Source organism: Micropterus salmoides, unplaced genomic scaffold (genome assembly GCF_014851395.1).
Source record: "Micropterus salmoides isolate LMB-PRFRI ecotype aquatic unplaced genomic scaffold, ASM1485139v1 Ms_hic_scaffold_9, whole genome shotgun sequence".
In the NCBI taxonomy this organism is placed as follows: Eukaryota; Metazoa; Chordata; class Actinopteri; order Centrarchiformes; family Centrarchidae; genus Micropterus; species Micropterus salmoides.
The window spans coordinates 25,384,687-25,411,777 of record NW_024044681.1 but is presented as its reverse complement, the minus strand read 5'-3'; the positions used below and the strand labels follow the sequence as shown (position 1 = coordinate 25,411,777).

Genomic DNA, 27,091 nt, shown 5'->3' with positions numbered 1-27,091 from the left:
TACTAGATTCTTATAGATCTTAGATCTGTCACTGTCAAAGATGTTCAAGCTTAGTTTGCATTTGGTGTTTCTCTGTGTCACATTAATCGGTTTGTGAATGAGGTTAGTCACATTGTGTGCTTGCCAAACAGATAATATGACATGCAACAAAGGTCCCTGGCTGGAATCGAAACAGGGCCGTTGCAAAGAGAAAATAAAATATAGAAGATTATGAAGTCAAAGTGTTACAGGAAACATCCCTCCAAAAAGATTTCAAGTCAATCAAATAAAATGTGGATATTATTGGAGCAAATTCTGTATTTAGTTTGACTAATTATCAAAATAGCAGAGCAAAGGACTGATTTATTTTAGGCGCATGATGTCAGGAAACCAACATCAAGTACAGGACAGGACAGGACAGTGCATATTACATGACACATGAAACACTCAATGCCCACACAATGCAGTGCTTTCAGTTCTAAATATGGTGATAAGTAATTCTTTTCGATTAATTCTTTCATTTGTTTTTAATGTGACCTATTGCTGAAAGGTGGGTAAGACAGAATCAAGACCTAAGAAAGATCCTAGACCCAAAAGAAGTGTGCTAAAGAAGCACACGACATATTGAGCGAATAAAGAGCACAAAGTCATGGTATACAAACACCACTGATTGATGATGAGCAATCAAAAAGTTTGATTCCTCGTCTTCCTTTATCACAGATTACTTGTACAAATGCACCCAACCAGCTAAATGTGCTTTGCCCCCTGATTTCAATGAAACGGTCACTGACTGTCGAGACACTTAGGGACAACACAGATGTGCTGCACAGCCAGTAAAATTATTTGGCTGTGCAAAGACGCGACATTAACATCCTGCGGGGGAACTAACAACCTGTGCATATTGAGAAGTCATCCACTTTTGATGCCTCATGAAGGTGAAGTGTTTGCCTCTTACCAACAAATTTTGTTGGGGAAGTGTTGACTGCCCATGGTTTACCAGCAATGCAAGTCAATGTAAATATCTTATCCTGTTTCAATTAAATAAACATTTTAAGATATTTTCCCAGACAACAAATTGCATGAAAAAACAAAATCGACAATGTTAATAATCAATATTACAAATTCCCCACTCTGTTTCTGCTACGTCCATTTTTACCTATTGAAGACACAAATCTCTTAATACAAATCCCAGATATGTTGTTTTATTTTTCAAAATAGTTAATTTCTTAAAACAGCTGGGCACTATAGCTTTTAGAAAACCTTATTCAAACTACAGTACCCATGTTCATTATCGTGAGACAGATCATTTTTTTCCTGTTAAAAGTTTTTTGGGGGGAGTTCATCCTTATCTGAATACTGTATTGTATGCTGTAGATTGTAGAGAGAATACTTGTTAGTAAGATATTATACATTTATTGTTTTTTGGAGGGGGGTTTGGGTCTTTTCATGGGTTTATCAAGATGAAAAAAATAATCACCATCCTTATTGTGTAATGAAATTTATCTGGGTCGTATTGCAGATGCTAACCTTCTTACCTACAATGTAATTATTACTTGGCATAAAATAATATTTCCTGTATGTTACCTCACTGATTTACTGGCAGCCATAATTTCTGATTCCAAAAGCCTCTGGGAAATGAGTGAATGAGTCATGTAATGGATCTGAAACACTGGAGGGCACACATCACATTTTAAACTTATAACAGACTTAAATGACTTCATAATGGTGGATTTTAGGGAAAGGAGCCAGTCTCCGTCCCCATCACTGTAATAAATCACCCGTGAATAATTACTGATCCCATGGCATGTGCTGGATGACAAACTCCGCCGGGACAAAGGGAATTTATCAAACCAGCAAGAGAGGTGAGAATAGGATAGCATGTCTACTCTTTGTAAAAGCAAACACTTTCTCATATATATATATATATATATATATGTGAAAGTGTTACAGTGGCTGCTGGAGTCACACTTTGGTTTGACAAAGTGAGACAAAACCACCACAACAAAATTACAGCCAGTGCTCGCTTCTCTCTGTGTTGTTTATTGCTTATTGAACAATCCCCATTAAATGAAAACCCAGTAGTCAGCGGGTCATTCTGTTCTGTTCAAGTTGCAGTTTGCTCAGGTTCCTTTTTAGATGCAAATGAACAGAGAGAGCAGTGAACGCAGAGATGCACAATCAGATTGTTATACATAAAACAGTCATGCAGTGCACTTGCTCAAATCTTCTCTGCACTCCTGGATTTTATTAACCTGTGTTACTCGAGTGATATGTTGACTTGATGCTCATTTAACAATCTGTCTCCATGAGAGTTAGTTGTGTGCACTGTGCCATATATAATACTAGTTTCAAGTGTACCATATGATGACTGGGACTGACTCTCCAATGCCACTGCTTTTCACTTTGACAGTGTTACTAAACTGAGCACCCTCTCAGCACCCGCAAGGAGAAATCTCTATGGCCACCACAGCTCATGCCGAACAGGCGCTGTATGTTTTAAATAGCAGTGGTGAAGCACCATAACTCTCCTCTCTGCTTATTAAAATAGAGCATTTTAATGGACATGTTTGCTCCTCTGGGACTTCAGTGTACTCCCATGTGGGAAATAGAGAAACACTTCCCCCTTCAAAGCAAATAAATACAGGAACGCTTAAGTCTTAATAGCCAGCGAGGCTGTTAAATAACATGTGTGGGCATATGAGATGGATCAATATTAAGTGCACATTATAGCTTACACCTGCTTGCATTTGTCCCTACAGAATGTATTCATTAATGCACTCCAGGCAACGTGACTCCACTCATATTCCTCCTGATGTCAGCTGTATCTTCTGACTGTGTGACTAGTGGTTTCTGTGTTGTCTGCGTCAATGTCTCCTTCTTTGTCATGGAGATTTCGCAGACGTTTGTTTCTCTCCATTAGTTTGTATCTGCGATTGTATCTTAACATTAGCGTCTGCAAAGTTGGATTACACTTTCCACTTCAAACTAGGGCCGGCCAGCATGGCCAAAAATGTTATTGCAATATTTTCTTCCGAGTGAAAGTTGAAAGAACAAGATTGTTACACTTTTCTTTATGGTCAGAACATGACAAACACTTGCCAAACAGTAGATCACCTAACAAATCTGAGGTACAACATTTAAAAAAATTATGATGAAATCTTTTTTTAACAAATATGCATGAGTAAAATTAAGTAAAATCATTTTTCAGTCCTTTGTCCTCAACAAAATAAAAATCTTAATAGAACAATTAATTTGATTAAAATGAATTAATTTCTACTATTTATTGAACATTTGTTAGGTGTTAAATAAGAAAATTATCATTATGTTTTATTGCCCAGCCCTACTTCAAACTGTAAGTGTACCTCTCCAGTGTCTGTCTTCTTTCAGTAAATGGAAAATTACCAATGTCATTGAATTAAAATTAAATAATAGGCATTTCTTTCTAGACAAAGGCATACTACATGCATCAATAAGTTAGACTATATGTGCCAATCAGGCTATTCCATTTAACATTTTTCCTCTACACAAATAATAATGAGAGATTTGATTTTACACTTTATAATCTATTAAACTATAAACTGATCTCTAACCACGTCCTGAAATCAATACATCTTGTGTCCACTTGCTCTTTGAGTTTCATGCTATTAAGCTCTGACATCAAATTGCCTAATAAGCATGTTCATGCAGGTGTAAAGTCGATCTGATGCTTAAAGGTGCCGAGGGCCAGATGTCGTCATAAATGCATTATATTCCCATCAAAGAATTTATGTTGTAGAATTAGAATTTCAAAACAGACCTTTGTGATGTGCAAAGTTATAATAATAATGAGAAGTATAGTAATGGACAGATCATGCGTGAACTAGATGAAACTCTTAATATAAATAAAACAGGCTTAGAGAATGTTATGTCTCTCAGTGAAGCAAATTAGAATGAGTGAAACCACATTACCATGACTGTAAATCTGTCCGGTGATTAAACCTTTAGTGTTTGTATTAATAACTGGCAATGCATGGAAAGTTTGTCACATTTTGCTTTAATTTGAACGATCATCACCCTTACTTGTCCAATCTATAGAATTATCCACCTCTAAAGTAGACAGTACAATATTAGAAGTGTTTCTGATCTGCAGCAAAAATGTGAAATATCTCTGATGGACTTAATTAGACTGCAGAGTGCATATTTTATTTGAATGTGTTGTCAAAAATGATGTCACTGAATGCACATTACTGTGGTAAAGATATTACTGTGACCTACTGGCTGAGGAAAGATCATGTGTGCTCTGCAATATGTTGCAATATGTTCACCTTCGCGTATTCTCACACAGTAACAGGCCCAGACAGCTTAGTGTTTTGTGTGTGTGTGTGTGTGTGTCTTACCTTGACAGGAGAGATATGTGTGTGTGGTGTGTAGCCATGTATGGCCTCCATGGCAGCAAGGTTTTTGTCACTCATATGAAGCATCTCGGCACTTTTCCCTGGAGCCAGATGTGCTGGACTGTGCTCCAAGGGGGGTGTCTCCTCATCCTGGTACCTGTACTTCTGCAAAAACACACACACACACACACACACACACACACACACACACACACACACACACACGGATACAGACAAGGTTGTTAGTCTGAGCAAGTCTCATGTATAAGGAGTGTATTTTATTAAAAAACCTCAAAGGTTGATAATGTTTAAATCACAAATTGTCAGCCTCATTACAGTAACCTTTCATTGATGGCTCATCTCTTTTAACATAATGGTGTAAATGACAAACCACCTTCACCAAGGACACAGAGTAGCATTTCTACTGAGGCATCTTTATCCAAATGTTGGCAATCTATATGCAAATGCCGTGTATCACATAACATGTGTGACGCCTACAAGTGCAAAGTGAATATACCATAGGAGGCCTCAAAATATTGCCGTTGAGCGAAGTGATCATCCTCCACAACCACATGGATCAACCAGAGCCATGACTCATAGTGGCTCTACAGTAGCAGATCATGCAGCTTCTTCCTAGTAACCTTACTCCCCTACCGATATCCCACACCTGGGCAGCTTGCCAGCAGCCCACTGTGTTAGCCACACATGGTAGGTTTCATTCTAGGCGTGATGACACAAAATCTGCACACAGCATTTTCCATCACAAACACATCAGAAGGTGGGCAGCATCACAGTAGAGATCTGCCACACTGTCCTGTAGGTTAGCGCTTGTGTTTTTGCTACAAATCTGTACCCTTCTAAAGCCCCCTGGCCCACGACGTGCTCTGCTGCACTGCAGATGTGAAGCAGCCCATTCTGAAAACGGAGAAATTTGGAGGGATCATCTGAATTTTGGCTGATGGCCCGATGGCCAGCTCTGCCATGCTCCTCTTTCTCTCTCTGTCTTTCTCTCTCTCTCTCTCTCTCTTTTTTTTTGGGAGGCAGACGGAGAGGGAGGTGCATTACCGAGCCCCGTCTCAGACAGGCTGCCTAGCAACCAGAGCAGAGCAGAGATTGCAGTGCCACAGTTGGGGCTGCCAGCATCGGTCCTGGATCACATTACACTGAGACAGCAAGAAAGAGAGAGAGTGAAATAGAGATGAAGATAAAGGAGAAAGTGAGGGGGATGGGTAAAAATAAAAAAAAATAAAAAACGTGAGACCGTCAATAAAGGGAAGCAGAGAACAGCAGCATGGGGGTGGACCATGAATAGTTGTTGATAGCACGGTCCCATAATTACAGGTTGATAAGCAGGAAACAATTGATTTTTCTCTGTTAAGCACTGCAGAGGCGGGCATTGCTACGTTAATGTAAACATAGATTAAATATTATGTAACTGTATACCATCAACTACCTATATACAGTGTAATAGACAACTGCCGGTTAATTAATCAATCCTGCCTATATCAGTAAACTCTACAAAGTAAGATTTGTATTAAATGACAGAAAACATTAACATAAAATGTGAATCACAGTTCAAAGCCGCCCCCAGCACTTTGTTCTCCACTGCTTCCCCCTCTCCCGCATGACCAACATTTATGCTGCCATGTTGCCTTCTGTCCCACTGGTGGGGGATGTGACATCAACGCTAGATATGTTTTAACATGTCCTTCTGGAGAGAGGGGTTTACGTGGTTTCCTCTGACCAGTGAATTGTATGATGTTGCCCAGTGCAGCTCAGTACCACAAAAACAGAACTGACAAGCAATCTTTAAGAGTCCTCGATTAATTTATTTGGAGGTGAACAATTACTTTCTTGCTGCTTTTGGAACAGTTAGGTATGATGGGCTTAATTATGACAAATGAAAATACAATGGATTCATGTGAAGTGAAAGGAGCAGCCAACATCAATGAGAGGTCAATTCTGTTCAGTCAATAAAGGGACGCTTAACTCCTAGGTATTATCAAAGTTCATTGATGTTTTCCAGCTAGTTAATTACTCATCATTGTGTTCATCTAGTGGTCCAGATATCAATCAGTCCCTAATTAGATGGCTGAAATGAAAACAAGTAGCTCTGACTCCTGAAAACAAAGACCGTGCTCTTCTGCTGGAGATGGTGACACCTTAACGTTTAGCGCAGCAGCAGTTAAGTGTTTTTCCACACAGGTCCATACCTGCAGCATTTCACATAAGCTACACATTTTCACACTTATTCACACATCATAAAATATTGTCTGATTGTTATGGCTAAAGGCCTTTCAAAGTGCAGCATTTCTTCAATTTGAGATGCACACATTTAAAGCACACATGTGAACATCAGCACTAGTGTAAGGAGACAGCCAGACAAACAAAAATTGCTTTGTTGCAAGGTAATGTTGCACCATTATTCACTTTAAAAAGGAAAAAGATCCTACACTAATATCTTAAAATTGAAAATATTTCCACTGGAGCTATGCACTTGATTTTAGGGTGGTCATATTATGTCTGTCTATTAGCATGGTTCTGCCTGAACTAGTGAATATACATTTTGCTGATGAATTTCTTTTTTGATACTGTTTAATATTGTTCTATGTTATTTGGTTTGAGCTAATATGTGTGCCTCTGTGCCTGCAATATACTGTACTCTTATTTACTGCTTGTATGATTTCAAGTTGCGGGACTGAAAGCCTTAACTTTTATTATACGTTATTGCAGTTAAAGGTTACTTAAAAGTATTGCTGCCTGATATACAATTGAATGATCTGTGCCCAGTTGGGATATGAAGATAAGCACTCTTTTTAAAGGGTGTAAAGTGTGCATGGTTTATAGTAAATGTTTAGTAGTTGTTTTCTTTGGTTGTTCTTCCAATACAGAATATGCACTCTGCGTTCCACTATATGATTAACACAGTGCTGGATTAATACATGCAACAAACATAATATAATATTATCTGTTTCAATAAAGATAATTGGACATCATGTAAATAAAATGTGTTTTCCTGGGGCCCTTTTCTCACAAGAAGGGGGCTTATAATAGCTTGCAACGAATACAATCTGCCTCTCATTGTACAACAGCCCACTAAATTACCACTGCAACAAAATACCTCCAGGTGTCTCCGGCTTTATTAGGTCAGTATATCAGTATTGAAGGAATCCAGTACATCTTTAAGGACTTAGCCTGTTGTAAAGGTCAATATAAGGAAAGTCTCCACACTTTGCAGTTGTTGGCCCTCCTGTACTATAATAACTGCAACATTGAGAGGCTGAACAAGCTGTTCCTTTAACGGCTAAATGAGTTAACTTAATGCAGAGCAAATGTCAAATGCTATCTACCATCATCTCGGTTCGTAATTCAAGGATCAAGCTTTTAAATTGCTGTGCATTAGGTAATAGAATGAAAGCTAACCTCACCTCTCAGGCATAGCATTTCCAAGAAATTTAGACTGCAGATGTGTTTGATGTGTAATGTGTTACAGGAACCATGAGGAGCTCTTCAGGTGTAAATTAAAGGCGGCAAATCCCCGCTGCATTTTCACAGGATTTAAGCTTTTGCGAGTTCATCTATTTGCATTTTCTTTAATGATGATTAATCCATTTTCTTTCTATATTTGGATTTAACAGTTGCTGCTCTGATGAACTCAGAGGGATTTTAATGCCGGGTGCTAAGTCTGCTTGACACTTCACAGCGCTGTCAGAATTAACTATATACTGGAGTTTTTTTGTTGTGTGCAGTACAATACATCTCAGTGAAGTAAATCTGGACAGGTAGATGTGCTTGAATTAAAGCAAATTTGAATTAATTTCATAAAGAGGTGTTTAAATTATGTGCTTAAATTTAACTGCAGACTTGCCACATTTCTCCTATTCAGGCAACTGCTAATGATACATTCTCCCTCTGAAATCAAACCTCTTATTTTAATAATCATCCAGAATACACAAACAGTAATTAAATGTCTAAAAATACATAGTTGCAGTTTTTCAGAAATACTGTATCCAGCTCTTTTAATACAGTGACTGACCTTTGTCACACCTCTAATATTTTTACCTGCTACTATTTAGTCAACAATACAGCCAGCGTTGTACCTTTTGATTTTACCATTTTACTCATGCACTTTGTACTTTGCTGCAGTGGTATACATAGTTACAAAAGACTCATTGAGACATATTTTAAATGTGTATGTATTCTCCTGTATTACCAGTGACCCAGGCTTTAGCTTTACGTTATTCATCAGTAGAGCTATTTACCTCCCTACACATATTATATGTAGGCCAGAACACCTGCCGGATATTACTGTAGTAGAGCAAACCCATACACCCACCCACTGGCACCTATGTAAGAGCCACACACAAGTTGAACTCTTTTTAGTCTGTTTAAAGTCACACTGATGATGCATTTGCTCCACAACATCATCTCTCATTGTCCCTTTGACAGAGCACTGATGAGAGAACAAGGTTTGTCCCTGATGGTCATCTGAACTTTCTCTTTTCCACCACAACCCATCAAAGAAAAAAAAAATACCGTCATTGTTGCCTTCTCAGTTCATTTTCACTCTCCAAACCCCAAACACAGCTCTCATCTCATTTGCATTATCACAACTGCTGCTGCCAGCCAACACCTACCAGTACGACTGGTTTTTTCATGTATATGTAAGTCTCAGAAGACAGAAAAATCTTGTCATCTTCTGCCAATGCTAACGTCAGACTATTCTCCAAGGTGTTTCAGCACAACACTTTGACAAGTGTTCGTATCCTGTAGCTATGTATGCTGCAACAACAACAACTTTTCATTTATCATGGGGCAGACTGCTTAAAGCTTCACCAGGAAGGATTTTAATGGAAGAATCCATCCAGCCTAAATCAAAAACTGGGACTGCAACAAAGGAGAGCTCCTCTCCAGGAGAGTATGTCTAGATTCAATCACTTTGCTCAAAATGTCCGTCTGCTGTTGGGTGTAGGGTTGGGTGGGCTTTCTGTTTATGATTAAAAATAACAACCAAATCAAAGCTTCTACCGTACATGTACAATATGTCAACCACAGAATGGAGGCATGCAGAATGAAGGAAGAGTGGAAATGTATTTACTCATTTATGATCGGTAATTAATTTATTATTATTATAAATCAACTCCAAAAACAGCATCACCGGACTTGTGTTAAAAAGGTGCACAATATATTTGTGCAGGTATTTATTGAATGCAGGGGGAACGTGTTTCATTTGGCATATCACCTCGACCATTGTCCTGCAGGGAGATAATCTAGGTGCCCAGAAGCACTGTTTAGATTGTCTAACTCTAACTTTGATGTTAACATGTAAAATTACTTTCAGTGGTGCATATTCTGATGCTCATTACACAATCAACTTAAGACTTTCTCTAAATATAAAACCCCATCAGCGCTTTGGCTGTTGGGCTTTTACCACCAGATGTTAACATGTAAAATTGGGCTTTCTTCACCACCAGAAGGCCGATACTACAACAGTGAAACAGAAAAAGTCATAAAAAATAAATAAAGAAAACTGTTTTTTACTCCCTGGATGCTTAGCACTGTTTTAGATCCTCAACGTTTAGTCTTCCTTACATTTCAGTCTTAAATATTCACTTGTTAATTTATGTCCCTCTCAAATGAGATTCTGAATCTCATTTCTGTGGCATGATTCATCATTGATAAGACCCACACGGATGTATCATCCTCAAATTTAATAACAGATTAGAGTCATAGATACAGTTAATGGTGCCATAGTGGGCGCTTGGCTGCAGTGCTTCTGCTGAGGGTAGTGCAGGGGGGAGGTTTCCATCTTGTCTGTCTGGAGCGTTTTCACAGGAACTTCATGCATATTTGTAAGACATGAAACAACATTTATATGATATGTAGGAAAAAAGTGCAGACCATGTGGCTCGGTTTTTACATTAAACTAAATGAAACTGTGAGGAATACCTAAAATAATGTACCTTTACTTAACCCATACTCTGTTGTTCCCCTCACAGGTCTCACACTCACAAAGCTCAGTAGTCTTCATGATTTCATCCCCTCCCCCTCTGTCCACAGAAGCATGCACACGCCCGTTTTATGCTGAGTACATACATTTTTATGTATGTTGCACTTGTAGTGTTAACCCTCCCCCAGCTCTCTGTTTTGTCCACACACACAAACATGGAGGCCATGTTAACACACTGCACTGAAAGACTGGTTAATGGTTTCACTGGAAACAAACGTGCAATAACAGCAGCAGTGGGAATTTTCTTTTATCCAGTGATCATCAGCGTTGTTTGCAAAAACATGTCCGAAACAGCTCTTTGGTGGTTCTCTGTACTGCGGTTAGCAAATAACACAAAATAAATGCAATTGTTTCTTATTGGTTATCCATGCAACAAAAAGATAAAAGTTTTTCTCAAGCACTAGTAAGAAATGAGTCTCAGTACAGATAACATAGCAGTCCTCGTATCAAAATTCAAGATAGCACTACACGCACACACACATACACCCACAACCTACAAACAGAAGTGGCTCATTTCATGGATAACGTTTAAAAAAATAGAGAAATATTTTTTTGAATGTAGAGACTGGCCAGGATTGTTGTGGTTCTTTTAGATTTTTGGAGAAAAATGCCGTTTTAAGGTGTGTTCGAACAGAAAGCAACATTTTTGCCTCATTTGCTGTTAGCTGTAGCTAGCTAGCATTGCATGCACCAAACATGTGTGGGATTGTGTCAGTGTGTTTGTGCCCAAATGTGATTTTTGTGATGTCTGTTTCCTTTTTCTTATCGTCTCTCTTTTTCCAAAACAGATTCATAAGACGGATAAGTTGAAAACAGATCGCCTTGGTTCATGAATTTGTGTTCATTTACGCCCAGTCCTTCTGTTCATTTCACATTCAGTCACCCCTGCATCTAAAATTCTCCTCGAGTTCTGAGTCTGACACCTTAATGCTGATGATACATGCAGCAACTTTTAGAGCAATGGTGCTAGGCAATGTTGCCGTCAACAGTAATGAGAAAAGATTACTATCGTAATCCCCTTCCCCCACCACTCTGCCACCCGCTCCACCCCACCGCTATCCATTCAAAACATAGCCGGGCTTGCCACAAGCAAGTTTGCCCAGCAACATTGCATGGCATGCCCGACTATGTTTTGAACGGCTAAAGGTGCGGCGGGGTCTGGCGGGTGGCAGGGTGGTGGGGGAAGGGGTTTACCATTGTAATTTTTACTCATTACCATTGACAGCAATATTGCCCAGCACCATTGCTCTCATCAGCTTTAGAATTTATTTATTTTTTGCATTTTATGAATGTAGACGTCATGGAGGGTAAGTTACTTTGATTTTTTCTAAGGTTGAATTTGGAAAAAGGGCTTGTATTGCATATTCAAGTAGCCCACTACCATTTCTACAGCTTTGATGTCCTCAAGGTTTTTTAGTGGTTCACCGTAGCTAGGCAGCCCATGTTGCAATAATATGCAGATTCAATTCTGGTGGTTTTAACATTTATAAAGGATCATGGTGGCCGACTTGAATATTTGAGTTCTTTCAAATAAGCCATGGCAACTGTCTTGCAGAGAACCCATACGTTCTTCACTGTCATCCCTTCAGTAAGAAACTGTTTACTTTTATGAGCACTATCTCCTTGATTACTGCTACGATTATTATTTCCATGGCTTTTGTAGACAGATACAGTAAGGACCATTTCTGTAGAGATTGTAGAGAGGGATTTTATACTGCTAGTGTGCTACTTACTCCAACAACCTGCACATCCATTGCTCACATAAAACCAGCTGCACTATTTGATAGCAGATAAGCTGGGAAGAGCAAGTTGGCAAGGTATAGGTGCCACTTAATGCTTCAATCTTAGACTTGAACTGAACATTAGTAAATACCTGCTACTGCACATTGATGTTGTTGCATCTGTCTGAGCTTACTATCAGAGCTGGGACTCACTGCTCTTTATAAAGCAAGATGACACAAACAGCAGGGCAAAATAGGAGGAATTGTGTGTTAGGCTACAAAAACTTGTTACAGTTAAAACCAGTGCTTCACACACAGACTGCACATTGCAGTGCAGTAACACAAACCACCTCTGCTTTGATATCACCTGCTGATTCTTTCTATATCATTACTCTTGATCATTTGATTGGTTGGCTGGTATTGAGTTGTTCCTGTCCATTTCCCAGTAAGGACGTCTGAGAATCCATCCTCAGGGTGAGGTGATGATCGATCTTGATATTGAGATGAAGGCAGACTGATCCCTGGGTCGTAAATCATTCTCTACAATAATAGTGAGTTTCCATTTAAACCTTATCGTTTGTCTAGTGTCCATTGCGTGGCCTTCAACGCAAGCACTGCACTGAATTGTAGCTTGAAGACAAACGTCAACGAGGCAGTCTGTCATAATTAAATGCTGCGAGGTCATCAATGAGCATTAAGCATAAAAGAGCACATTACAGCACTGCTGAACGCTCCCAAACACAAAAAGAGCCTTTTTAGCAACGATCCTGAATTAAAGATCACTGAGAAACTCTGTGCTGGGCTTTGTACAAACAAATAACCTTGGAGTATTACCTTGGTAAATGACCAGTCAGGGTAGCTATTGTTTCATATATATATATATATATATATATATATATATATATATATAATACATGGCAGTCCTAGAGAATGTAGGGAATAAGAGCAAGGTAGAGCTGGAAATATATACAAAAACTAGGGACAAGATATAGAGGAACAGTACAATTATACCTGAAATAAACAGTGCATCCCAAATGATCTGGTCAAATATAAGCCCACTAATAACAACCCACCATGAGACTTCAACAGACTGCACACAAGCTGCTTGAGGGCTACCGGACCTGCTGGAAATACTGTATGTGTACAGAACTGGAATTTAGGCATGTTGAAATAATATGAGGTGTAGAAAGTAGAGGCTAATCTTGAAAGTTGGGATGATTAGCATGTTTCGAAAGACAGGAGATCTTTTTAACATGTGCTTGAGATGAACTAATGGCCATTATTTGAAGTCAGATTTGTTATAAGCAACATTTCATACTGCAAATCAAGCGCAGTCCATTTTATTTGAATAGTTAATCCCATTTTGAAACATGCTCTTATTACAGAATAGATGTTTTCCTGTGGAGTTTCATTTCGCTGGTTGGTCATGACGACTGTAGAGACAACTTGAGTCTGTGGGAGGAGAATTTTAATGTTTTCCACCAGGAAGGCGTGGTGTCATAGATGGAGAAACAGAGGAAGAGCCGGGAGGGAGTGAGGCGTGGGGACACATGGGATTATCTGTGCTAGTAATACTCAGCACTGAGCACAGCAGGACCTCCCCTTCAGAAACCCAGAAAGCAAACACCCACATTAATTTTACCAGCGGTGTCTCACAAATATAGAAATTGTTCTTGTCTACCAGACAAAATGTAAAAATAATCACCATTAATGAAATATAACTATGATGTATAGCCTAACTATATGCAGGACGTGAATCCGATTCTAGCAACTAGAAACAACCCAAACCAAAATGTTGGAGCTGAATCAACAAACAAATTATCTGGAGCTCAGTACACATGTACACATCACTTTGGCAAGTGCAGGGACAATGCTTGGCCAGAGTGGACCAGTGTAGTCTGATTTGGCTTTGAAAAACTAACAGACTAGAGGGCCATGTGGAGGGAAGCTCTAAGCTGGCTGCCATACTGGAAACACCTGAAGCTGGGAGGGAGGGGCATCAGAGATGTGGTGGACAATCAGTGAATGAATGAATGACCACGCTGTCTCTTTGGAGTGAAAAAAGACAGCATCTCCCACTCAACAGTAAGACCATACTGCAAACACACAGCTAAACATAATAGCCTGTTTTCTTCGTTCATAATGAGCAGCTGAGAGCAGCCGCCTGGGTCTGATTCATCAGTAAGCTATAGAAAACAGCAGGGGTACTGTTCATGTTACCTGATTTCAAGCTTGGATTAAGCCTCTGTGGCAGTGTACAGTTCCTCTGATGATGAGTGATATTCAAGTGGCCCTGAGCAATAAAGTGCATTTCCCAAGGTCAAAAGCATGCCATTTGCAGGGATGCACAGCTAAATGAACCAATCAGTATGGTGCACCATATGGTTTGGCCCTTACATAACCTGCCTTACAGATAAGGAGACATCTGATGGGGATTGCCTGTTTCATTCACTAAATATCAGTAAACGTTTGTGGTAAGGAATATAGCTTCCACCAAACACAACCATGCCTGCCTGGATGTTTTTGCCTGTTCCATGTAAATCTACTATATGAGCATTAAAAAACCCACCACGCGGTGATGTAAAACTAATAGCCTGTGCTGTGAAGGCTACTAATGTCTCTAGTGGCTGTGTAATGAGAAAAGCGCGGTCCAAATGAACTACAACTGGCACAATCAAAACGCGAAATTTCTTAGAGGCCTCTATTTGTATTTTTTTTGTTACCTATTTGTACTAACTATAACCGTCCAAAATGTTCATTCAGATAAACAGTCGCCGCTGCAACCATCGGCTGCTTGCACCCCAGGCTTACCTTGCACCCGAACATGAGAGAAAGGGTCCGGTTGCTGCAGATGACCTTACACTGGCACATGACCGGCGAGAGACACTTTAAATTCCTGACCGGCAGAGACATCAGTCCAACGCCTCACACCAGACGGACAGCACAGACCGGAGCTCGTCGGTCCGCCGCCACTCGCTCAGAGCAACGATACACTTATTAAACTGGAGCCGCGGAAGCTGAGAAGGAGGAGGGGGTGGGGGGGGCGGTCGGTGATTGCCGGTTAACAGGCAATCTGCCCGGATAAAATGTGACCGTGGCTGTGGACGGGTCCAATAGACGTGTTTTATGCAACTTCAGATCCTGCATGTTTGTCACGTTTAAAACGTCGATAGGTCACTTTAGGCCTACATGTTGTCCAAATAACACTGGCAGCATCAGTCATCCTTTAGACTAGTGTCTCTCGCTCTCTCTCTCTCTCTTCTCTTTGATTGACCGTAAAATGTGTACTCAACGCGCAGCTGGAATTTTAAGGAAAAGTAGTGAAAAGACTCTATAGAGAAAGCTAGTAGGCCTATCTATTTCGCCTAGCGGCAACATGAAGATAATATTGGTAGTAATAATAAAGTTAAAACACACAAACACACGCACACACTGATCTGAAGGCAGTGGAAGCTTGGAAATACTAAATGGCCACATCAAACTGCTTCACCACCCCATGTTACAGCGTGATTACTGCGCCCCCTGTTGGATATTTATAAAAGTGCTCGATCCAAGGTGCTGAAATGTTTCAAACCAGAGGACAGCGCTTGACGGCTACACAATGTCCTCATGTATCTGCTTGCCGAGCGTCACACATCAACACACTTGCACAAGGTTATTGCCAGTGTCATGTCTCTGTCATCTTGCAGCTTTTTGATAAATTAGCCCAAATACCACAAGTGAACCTTCACAACAAGCACATACAGGCATGCTGATGTGTGATCTGCGTGTACAAAAAAAAAAATCACTCACAAACAATGAAATGAAATACAGTACAGTACAGTACTTGCTTTTGTTGTATCAGCATTTTTTCACTACTTTTGAGTTGTTTTAGAGGCAGGACCACTCATCATAGAAACTGTTAAAAGAGTTTAAACTAGGAAAGAATGTTTAAAAGTTGACTGAATAAAAGTTGATACATTTCTCTGAAAGTACACAGTTACATTTCCAATGTCAAGCTTTGTTTTTTAATCAGTTTAATTGATTAAAATGTTATCCGAACAGTTATTTCGGTGAAAAGTTGCTTTTTCACTCATAGAGCTGATGTGAGTGAAAAAGTTATTAGCTGAACTATAAAATATGTTGAGATAACTGTTGCGTGTTATAAGCAACTTAAATAGAAATTATACCTGATGATTTTCCTGTAATAATTTATTTGGTCTGATCTCAGGGAACAAATGCTTGATCTATTAATAGAATTTGTTACAAAACTGAAGTTAATACAAACCTTATATACATATGTATTTTCCAGTTTTAAAAAATAATTAAATAGTAGTATTTTGATAGGAAGATACATAAGATAACCAGCAAAATCAAAGCAGGTAACATCCTTTTCTCCATATCATTATGTCTTAAATGCTTTATGTCTTTCACAAGATGATTGTCTCATTAGTTCTCATGTGTGTTTTGTTTCTCTCCACTCCTGTGTGTGATTGTGCTGACATGGTGAGCCCACAGGGTGGAGTGAGAGAACCAGGTAGGCTAGATTTAAATATTGTGCATTCATCTCAGGACCGACTGCGGCGCAAGGCTCAACGCTCCCGGGTGACGTCAGCATTAAATCGAACACACAGACTGTTCCAAATACATCAATGTACTGCTGCTAATTTTTTTTTTTTAATGAAATGGTAACTGTAGTATCACACAGAGTGTTGGGGCTACCCTGGGAAATCTAGTGTCACTTTCTCTGGAAAAAAATATTATTTACAGTTAACTCAGAGGCCAGAGAAAGCAGTATGTAAATCAGTAGATGAACACAATATTAATACGATACAACTCTGTGAATAAAAAAGCACCCTGTACAGTAATATGTTTTCCAGAAAAAAATAAAATAAGCATCTACACACCTAAATTGTCCTCAGTCTTGATCATATGTGTGTAGTCTGATTCACATTCTCCTTTTAGTACTCTGGATGTGTGACGTTTTTCTTTACAATTTGGTCTAACTTTATAGACTTTGACTCTCGTCTCTGATCACATATGAACAATGAGGAGACCTTTAAAACCCACAACAGTTACCATGGATATTGCTTTCTAAAAAAAGAAAACTGTCCAGCAGTGAGTGTACTTTAATAAGGGACTCTGGCATTGATTGTTCGCTGAAAAAGACTGCAACCATGAGTAACAGATTTGCAACAGGCCACCGCTCCACACAGGGGTGGTTCTACACATTTCCCACCTACTCTCCCCTACTCCTCTTCAAAATACATCCACACAGTGTCTCTTTGTGTTCCCCTTAATTGATCTAACTATGAAAATAGGACCAATGTCTCATCTAATCAACAAACTGCCAAGACAAGAGTGATCCTTTAAATTAGTGGGTCTAAATTGGAGGATAACAATCATTAAATAAAGGAAAAGTGTCAAAATCTGTGAATATAGTTTATTAAGTTAATATTCAATCGACATTTAAATTTGGAAATATGGTCTTTCATAAAAAATAATGTTCATCCTTTTTTGCTACTGTAATTGTCTATTTGATTTATCTGTTGACGGAAAATGCACCGAAACCTCTTCAGATCTCATTCCACAGAGCTCTGACGTGTATATAAACAGCAGGAGGGAAGCCATGTCAGCTATGTTGCCTCTCACTGGTTTCAGAAGAAACACAGTTGTCCCAGACATTCCAATGAAAGGCTTTTTTTGTTTAACCAGCCTGTATCTGGGATTGTACTGTATACAGCAGATGCTTTTCTAAATTTGAATGTATACATCTTTATGCATTTAAGTGGAAACATTTTACTTTAATTCAAGCAGCTTTTTCAGGCAAGTGATACGTAAAGATGGATATGGCTAATACTGTCTATAATTATCATAGATACAGTATAATTTCTATGGTGATCATACACTGTAAGTGGCTTTCCCCTTCCACTATAGCATTATGTAAGCGTGGGAGTCAGATGGAAACTGAACTGTGGTGTACCAGTGTTGAGTATAGCATTAACATCCTAATACTGCATTGTGTGTGAGGGAGAGAGAGAGTGAGAGAGAGAGAGAGAGAGCGCGCCCCAAAAGAGCCGTAGTGTTTCCATGACAATATCTGCAGGGGGTGGCAGATCCCTAACAAATAGTCCACTTGCCAGCAGCATTTGGTCACCGTATCTATAAGAGGACTGCTTATGTCACGGGTGTATAGTATAAAAGTAGGTGCTTCATGCTACAAAATGCGACACCAATGATGCCAAGGTTCTCTGAAATACACAGAGAATATAAAGAAGCACTGTGACTCTAAGAGCAAGCTGCCAGTGCTGGCATTATTCACCACTGTTATAGCAGCTCACCGAGCTTTTGAGTGCCAGAAACTGTGCTAAGCCTAATACACTGTATGTTGAACCAGATGTGCCAAAATGAACATTTTCTCATCATTTAGCCCTTCTTAAAATCATGTTATTATCAGTGGCTGAGAAATCATATCATTAACGGTTTGCCTATACTCGCCTATATTTGGGACAGGTATCTATAAGGGACAGGCTTTAATTCCTTTCCCACAAAACTCTTGCTTAGCAAAGATGATAACTAGGCTACTAACAAATTGTTTATTTTACCAGTATGAATATTCCAGTACTTGTATGGCTATTAAATAACTTTAATGCTCATGATTTCTTTAAATTTAACTGAACAATTGAATTATGGAGAATCTAACTGATCTAACGATTTGTAGCATGTCCAGTTTTAACATTTATATTTGTATGTGAGATCTAAGCAGCTTAGAACTTCTGAAGTTGAAGTGACAACCCGGTGGGCTTTAAGAGGTTTTATACATCCAAAGAACTTCTGTAAAAAAAACCCGACCTGGGTAATTGAGAACTGCGTATATTTGTCAAAACCTGTAGCCACACCCGGCCAGTAAAACGGACAGGTGTCTAATTGGGACTAGTCTTTTAATTGATGTTTTACGGTAGTTTTGTCAGATTAGCCAGCCTTAATTGGAGAATTGGCAACTCTGCATAACTATAATATTAACCCCAAAACTATACCATGCCTTTATGGATCTATGGAAATAAATGCTTCATCAGTAAGGACTGGCATGATGCTTTGCAAGGACGTATCCCATCTTTTAGTGAAACGTTAATGAAAATGCAAAACTGAATGTAGCTTCTTAATGGTTTGTTACAACCTTCATGTTAAGCCCATATTTTTCCACATCCTTCAGTGTCTCTTAAGAATGATGTAGAAATTCAATCCAATTCTGACAGCAATAAAATGAGGAACAAGCACAACAGTTTTAGACTACGTCATTTGAGGACAATATGTTTTGCTGTCTGCTCTCTCTCTCTTTCCCTCTCTCTCTCTAAACAATTGATGTACAAACATGACTGTGATGCAGAAATGATGCGTTTCCACTCTATTATCAGGTTTGAGTGCAGCAAATTCAAGCTTCAAAAATTGTCTTCCTTATTTTTAGTTTGGGTGTCCTTTAGCTGCATTCATGTAATCCTACACTGTATCGGTAGACAAACCTACAGAGAAATTTTACACTGATTGTATTCATTGGCATTTCACTCTTATACAACAAGCCTCCAGTCTTCAGCTTTCTATAACCTCCAGCACTCGGCAGCTTTGACACTGAAATAGTCTAACAAAAGTGCAAACACAACCGGGATTCTCCCGAGGCTCTGAGACTGCTTCAGCTCTACTGACTAGGAAAACACCCTAGGTGAGAATTATAGTATTCACACCTACACAGAACCTGCTATATCGGATTTCTCTTGGCTTGAATATCTGATTTCACCTGCTTTACTAGAAAATGTTGGTCTGTCTGTTAGATAAAATGCATCTCAACAAAGTAATGTGCTCTTGAAATTTTCAGGAAAAGATAAGTTGAATTTTACAGTCACCCTTCCTCATTTCCCATAGGTTCCTCAGGGATTTATTCTTCCTAGTAAATTAACAAAACAATGTTACACCCAAAACATGGACAACCTGGGTGCAGGTGTAACAGCTGTAATCCAAGGTTGCTCTACAAGCAAACCGTAATGTTTCACATCTGATAATTCTGGTTCTGTCTCTTGCAAAACCATCCAGTTAATCCAAATTTTACATGCCAGAATGGAGTCATCACCCACAGTGATAACTTGGAGAAATGCATTATACATGAAGTATGGTGCGCATGTTGCACCTTCAACACACTTCAAAAGCCACAAGATCGATTAGCATGGGAATGCCTCATTTTTCTACTTTTTGTAGCTGCAGACATACTTAGAGACAGTTATTAAATGGTTAAATTGAGCTCTTGGGGATAATTATCTGCACCACCCTCAAATGGGATGAGAACACCATAATCATGAAAGCTAACAGACGATCTTCCTGTGATAGGCGAAGAATGTCTCACAGCAACTACTGGTCTAATTCTATACAGCCTTCATCTCACTTCCTCTATCACAGTCTTGTTCTGCTGTGCCTCCTCCCACACTAAAGACAACCACAGTGTGCTGTCCACAGTACTGAGACCATCCTGTGCCAGCTGTCCTCCATCTGAGACTTATACATGTATAATGTGAAAAAATGTGGAAGAAGGACCACTATGGACTGTCTACTCCATCTCCAACATGTACCAAAATCTGTCTATTGTAAACCAGAACCACCCACCAGCTAGAAAGCTTTCTCTCAGCTATAGCTGCCACCATGTGCCTCTACATCTTTTCTAACCTCAGAAGATGCTACCACAAGGGCTGACTGTATGCTGTATGCCAATATCAAAGCAATTTTATTGAACTTCAAATCAAATTCATTCAAATTCAATTTCATACAAATAGAGTTTAGATTTGTGATGTAATGGGTAATTTGAAATGCTATATGCCTACTGTTCGTTTTTTTTGTTTTTTTACTTTTGCTTCTTTAATTTAGGCTACATTTCATCATTTTGATCATAGCACTACTGTATTTAGTAGATGTGTTATGTGTGGTTGTAAAAACCTTATGCTGCTTTATTTTGCCAAATCTAATAACTGCCACCATGTACCTTAGCCAAATCCAGATACACACTGCAGATGTCTTTTTGTGAGCTAACATCCTAGCACTAGCCAAATGTCTTTTAAAGGAACACATTTTCCATGTAGCCTAGTCTTTCCTTTAGCACTGACAAGCTTTGCCATTTTTTCTGTAGCAGCTGTAGCAGAAACGTTCACTTCTACCCTTGACTGCAGTAGTAGTAGATGGTGGTCAGACTGCACTTTGGTTGTTAGTTTAATGGGATAGTTTGGGTTTTTTGAAGTCAGGCTGTATGAGGTGCTTATAGTCTATAGTCAGTGTATTACCTGCAGTAGATGGCGGTCAGGGTACCCCCAGTTTGGAGAAGCAGAGAGTTGTACCGACCCGGAAGCCAAGAAATGTACTGCTGTGGACAGGGCTAGCAGCCAAAAGTATTTAAGCCACCTAAAAGAATGCCCAGTGAAAAAAATCAAATTGTACTCTATGTGAAAAGAATCAGGTGTACGCAATGTGTTTTACCTTTATTTGACATTTTACAACATGGTTGTATAATGAGATAAAATTTGTAGTTCCCTTTATGCTACTCACAAAGCAAACAAAAATTATAAAAATAATTTACAGAAGTAAACTATTTTGCATGGTGCAGTGCTCAGGATGGATGTAAGAGTCTCTGAAGTGTGGTGGCAGCAGACACTTCTGTATCTCTTGCCAGACAGTAGCAGGGTGAACAGGCTGTGGTTGGGGTGGGTGCTGTCTTTTAGTATCCTTAGGCAGGCACCTCACCTGACCGATATCACTAATGCTCAGGAGATGGGACCAATGATCTTCTGAGCAGTTTTAATCACCTGCCACAATATCAATGCTGACCACTACATATTGATTGTCGGTTTCTTTTTACTATTTAAAATGGGTAAAGTCGTATTTCATATATTTCCCAGTCCCCCTCTTGTGTCCTCTCTTTCTCAGAACACAAGAGCCGCTTTCATAGAGAGAAGCAATATAAGCGGAATGAATATCCGCAAATATGCCGCATATGCTCATTCATACTAAACCAACGTATGCGGCACAATTCTTCAATCATGTGTGCTTTCACATAGCGATCCCTCTTTTTGGAACCAGTGGCGTAGAAAAACACCATTACCTGTAATACAACATGCCGGCTGTGGCCTTTCACAAATACATTGTACCGACTCTGTTACTACCAGCGTTCCAGGCTCAGAGGCGGTTCAAATTGGACCCCCCTTTCTGGCTCCATACCGTTCATACAGCGCGGTGAGCCAGCGGTGCAGAACTCATGCGCTGAATCAATCCGGAGTTGAATAGTATCGTGAACACTAATGTACATATTTGTCCAAGACTAATGCATTTAAGTTAACTCTAACTCTATGTTCTGAACACAGCACTGTCAGTCTCGGAGACCCACCTTCAAATAAGTTAATAGATAAATAAATAAGTTATTAGCAAGCAAGGAGCCTAGCTATAACTATGTTAACGTTAGACTACAGCTGGGCCGTCTAGGTTAGCATGCTGTACATTACTGCTAGTCAAGATCAACTGCTCATCCCCCCTCCTCTCCCCCCTGCACCACAGATACACTGTCATTCTGTGGGAAACACTGCTGGTTCTTGCACATCCCATGCCAGTTGGTGGTGTCAGTCAGGATGCTTTCAATTGCTCCTCTGTAAAAGTTAACAAGAATTTGGTACGGAAGTTTAGCCTTTTTAAGAAATACAGCCATCCTTGGTTGTACTAACACTGAGCAGTAGTTTTTTCTCTGTGCACCACTCTTCAAGATTATCAAAGTCTCATCGTTGTTTGAAATACGGCTAATGATGGTGGTGTCGTCCGCAAACTTCACAACAGAGTTCTCTCCATGTTGGGGGATGTATTCGTACAGCGTGAACAGGATGTGGCTGAGCACACGGCCCTGGGGGCTGTGGCGTTGAGCACTAGAGTGGAGGAGGTGTGGCCGGTAATCCAAACTATCTGGGGTCTGTTTGTGAGGAAGTCCAATATCCAGTTGCATAGTGTTGTATTTAAACTCACAGCCCCATTTCAAAAATCCTGAACTGGTTGTCACAGAGGTGCCACACATCTGCAACACTTAACTCTATAGATGGTCTAAGTCAATAAGAGCTACTTTGTTTACTTTTGTGCATGTTGTTTCTTTCCAGAAATATGGCATTAAATTTGACTGCTCCTGTTGCTCTGGTGTTGACTGCCAAACAACTTTGTAATATAAATGTGCAGTTGTCATTATGAATTGCTGCACTGATGGAGTCAAGGCAGCCAAAAAGGATTTGGTGAACAAAGCATTGTGTGCTGGGGAAGAATTGTGTGACGTATTTTAATTACAATGGGCTTGCAAGCTGAAACTGGTCTGCACCTCGCTGCGTGGGCTTTCTCAAGGTAAGCAGTTGCCTCACTCTTTTAACAGAGTAAAAGTAGACTTTTTTTGGAGCCATCTCTGATAATATGCAACAAAGAGACTCAGACCACCACGGTTTGGCTCGGCATGTAGCAAGCACAGCAGGGTATCCGTCTGGTCAGCAACGGCATCACTTCTAGCCAGGATGATAAAAACAGAGCCACCGGTGCCAACAGGTAAAGCTGACAGAATTAGCAGTATTTATGTAGTAGTCAACTGAGTAAATGCTTCTGTAATGCAACACTGTTTTTATATGGACAACAATATTAAATATCTTTTTCTATTATGTCTGCTAAACATTGCTAGCAAAGCTGGCAGACGGAAAATGTTATTCAAGTAATAGCAGTAAACTGCCTGGCTAGCAGTAACTTAAGAGCACATATTAATTAACGTAATAATTATAATTACCCAGTGTGCTAAGTAGTAAGCAATGTTCGGTTGAATATAGGCTGTTAACACAATTACAGAAACGAGGATGAGAACTGCACAATAAAATGCATTGCTTCTTCTTGAACTGGTAATAAGTGAAATTATCTGCATTTAAATCTGACTCTCATGATCAGTTGGTCAAGTCTGTTTTTAAGTTTTCTGCAAATGTGCAAAATTACCTCCGCAGAAGCCTGATTCATGACGATACACACAATCCATGCTATTGGCTGATCGTATACTTTAGACTTTGCCCTCCCATCACCATCCCCTTTAACTAATTGGTGATAGCCAGTCACATGGCCCATCAAACTCATTGCAAAGTTATAAAACAGCAAGATGTTAAAACATCAAGCAGCTTCTCATAAGAGAAAGGACAAACAGAAGTCAGTGGGTGCAGCACAAATGATATGTTCTATATTACAGTGTTGGGACACCATTACTGACAAAAAGAAAGAAACAATTTGTTGTAGTGTTGACATGTAGTCATGATAAGAAACTAATAGCCCAATTGAGGTACATTTATGATTTGTGATACTGGGCTATACAAATACAAATTTACTTGACTTGAATATTTCACATTCTGATTCTGACTAGTCAAGCGAGAATATCAAGGGATCATGTTGCCTTAGTAGTTGTATTGATAGGACATTGACACATTTGTGTGTGTGTGTGTGTGTGTGTGTGTGTGTGTGTGTGTGTGTGTGTGTGTGTGTGTGTGTGTGTGTGTGAGCACATTGGATTTGAAATCAGTATGAGGTTAAGGTGATCTCTCTCAGGGAAGTAAAATCACGGGGTTTACATCCATATCAAACAAATTTAACTAAACTCATCATATGTGATTGAATTTCCTTTACAGTCAATGACTGGTATGTCCCATAGACCTCAACAGACACTTGATATCTTCCCTGGCGATGTTCTGACAGTCCTGGATTGCAGCCATCTTCACTTCCCGCTTGTATTGTTTTTTTTGCCTTCAGTTTGGTCCTCCACAAATTAAACACTTGTCAGGTAAGAACGTTACTGTCCTCTTCTGCTCTGGCCGAATGTTAAGGACCACTGTCCTGCTGATAAAGCAGTGGTCTATGATTTCTGATTTGGATATTTCCACATTCATCCTGCTGCTGCTGTCAACGTGGGAATTATCAATGAGCTCAAGTGTGAAGCCATACACACCCAAGCCATGACATTACCTCCCCTCTGTTTGACAAATGAGGTTGTATGCCTCAGGTTATGAGCCGTTTCTATTTTTTTCACTCTTTCATCTTTCCATCACTCTGGCTCAGGTTGATCGCTGCCTCATCTGACCATGACACTTTGATCCAGAACTCTCATGGTTTCCTGGAGTCCTTCATGCAAACTGTAACCTTCTGAGGTTAGCATCCTCTAGTGAACCTGCTGAGGTGGGGTGGTACTGGTGTAGTCTTGTTTTGATTGTTGTACCTGACACACTTGTGCCTCGATCCCAGAGTTTGTTCTTGATCTGTTGGAAAGCTGTAAAGGGTTTCATCCACTGTACTGGTCTTCCCCTATGTAGCAGGTTGTTCGCAGTTGCTGAAGTCATTAGTGCAATACAGGCTCTTATTAAAGGTTCTCTGTGGAGTTTTAGATGCTGTGGAGCTGTTTCTATGAGTGGTTCCATCTTTTGTTGGACATGCACACACGCGCAGGTCACGTGATACACAGCCCTACAAATGGTGTCACACTATTTTACTGATCAACAGGTGGTGGTGTTGCAATGCTCCAAAAAAGACTGGAAAGAAGTAGACTGCAAGCTAATAAACTTGGATGTAGACAATGGATTTAAACTACTCCTACTGTCTAAAGTCAGATTTAAAATGTTTTATGAGAAAGGAAATGCTTTTCTTACACCTCATGCAGTGTTTCCTATTAATTAACGAGACCATGGCGGCCCACCACAGTTTAATTTGCTCCGCCATAGTTTCAAAATTAACCGAAAATATTGTTACACATCTCATAATAACATTTCAGACCTCTAACGTTGTTTTTTGTGGGTGCTGCTCCGCGCTGCTGTAAGCTGGCAACCTCACAACCTCACACACTTTGGCATCCGACTCGAGACAGCCACTTTTCTTTTGAGGTAAATACAGTAACGTTAACGGTCTGTTTCTGTCACAAGGCGATTAAGCTAGCCGCACTTAAATTTGGAGTGCTCACATATTCAAGCCTTTATGGTAAATCCAGTGAAACGGCCCAGTGCGAGCTGACAGGCAGGTTGGTGACTTTATCCTGTCATTTTCTCTCTTTACAAAGACAAGTGTTACAGTATGAGAGTCCTACCTCATGTTACGCAATATGAAAACCACATACAACATTATTTATCAAATTGGGTCGGGCTTGATGAATTTAGCGCGAGGACACACATGTGACGTCCGGCTTTCAAAATAGGGTGTCTATCCAGTATGGAAAGATTAATTGGATTATATTCGCAGAAAGTATAAAACATATTACATATATCCATTAAAAGTAAAAACCACCACAACAATAAACTGTTAGGGAAATTACTCATTCTATGTTCTGATTTTTTAGGGTTGCTGGAAAAACACTAAATACATTTGTTGAGTTTTGTTGCTGTTTCATCGTTATAGCTATACAATTGGTTTATGATCAAATAGTTTACTAGAGCACAACATTATTTACAAGTGTACAAAGTTCTTCATAGATAGCCTCTTAATTTTGCACCAAATTAATGCATTTCACTTTAAAATGTACAAAATGTTCATGCCCCCGGACTTCCCCCCTAGAGGGTCCGAGGTCCACCGACCATAGTCTTAAAATCCTGTGGGAAACACTGCCTCATGGATACACAAAATGAGTTTTGTTGAGTAACACTGAATCACTGGGCACTTTTGACATACAAAATGTTTTGGCTACAACAATGATTTATTGTGTTTGTTCAGCCTTATGTTGGCCTTCTTTACTGGCACCTACTTACTTTACTGACACATTTTTAGTCTTCATGTTGAGAGACAACAATAGACCCTAAATGCAAATGTCATGACTAGAATCAACATTGCAACCAGACCACTAAAATTAGAACGGCATCTGATGAGGCAAAACCGTGTTGTATATTCCAAAACGAATGATTCTCATTCAGAGCCAGACAATATAGTGCAAACCAGTGTACACACACACATACACACATAAACATAGTGGTTTCTGG

The 27,091-nt window shown here is 39.6% G+C and overlaps 1 protein-coding gene across 9 annotated transcripts in view; it reads right to left on the bottom strand.

Annotated features, from left to right (window-relative positions):
- The window catches only part of LOC119895724 (disks large homolog 4), a 69,034-nt gene that overhangs the window by 30,510 nt on the left and 11,433 nt on the right, over positions 1–27,091 (bottom strand). For 3 of the 9 annotated variants that reach the window (XM_038709004.1, XM_038709005.1, XM_038709009.1), the window contains exons 1-2: positions 14,895–15,099; positions 4,356–4,517 (exon numbers count right to left, since the gene is read on the bottom strand). In XM_038709004.1, the coding sequence (XP_038564932.1) occupies positions 4,356–4,517; positions 14,895–14,996 (264 nt within the window). In that variant the 5' untranslated portion in view covers positions 14,997–15,099. Of the gene's footprint in view, positions 1–4,355; positions 4,518–14,894; positions 15,100–27,091 lie in introns of those variants that run through there. The other 6 variants (XM_038709007.1, XM_038709013.1, XM_038709006.1 and 3 more) reach the window with 3 other exon arrangements.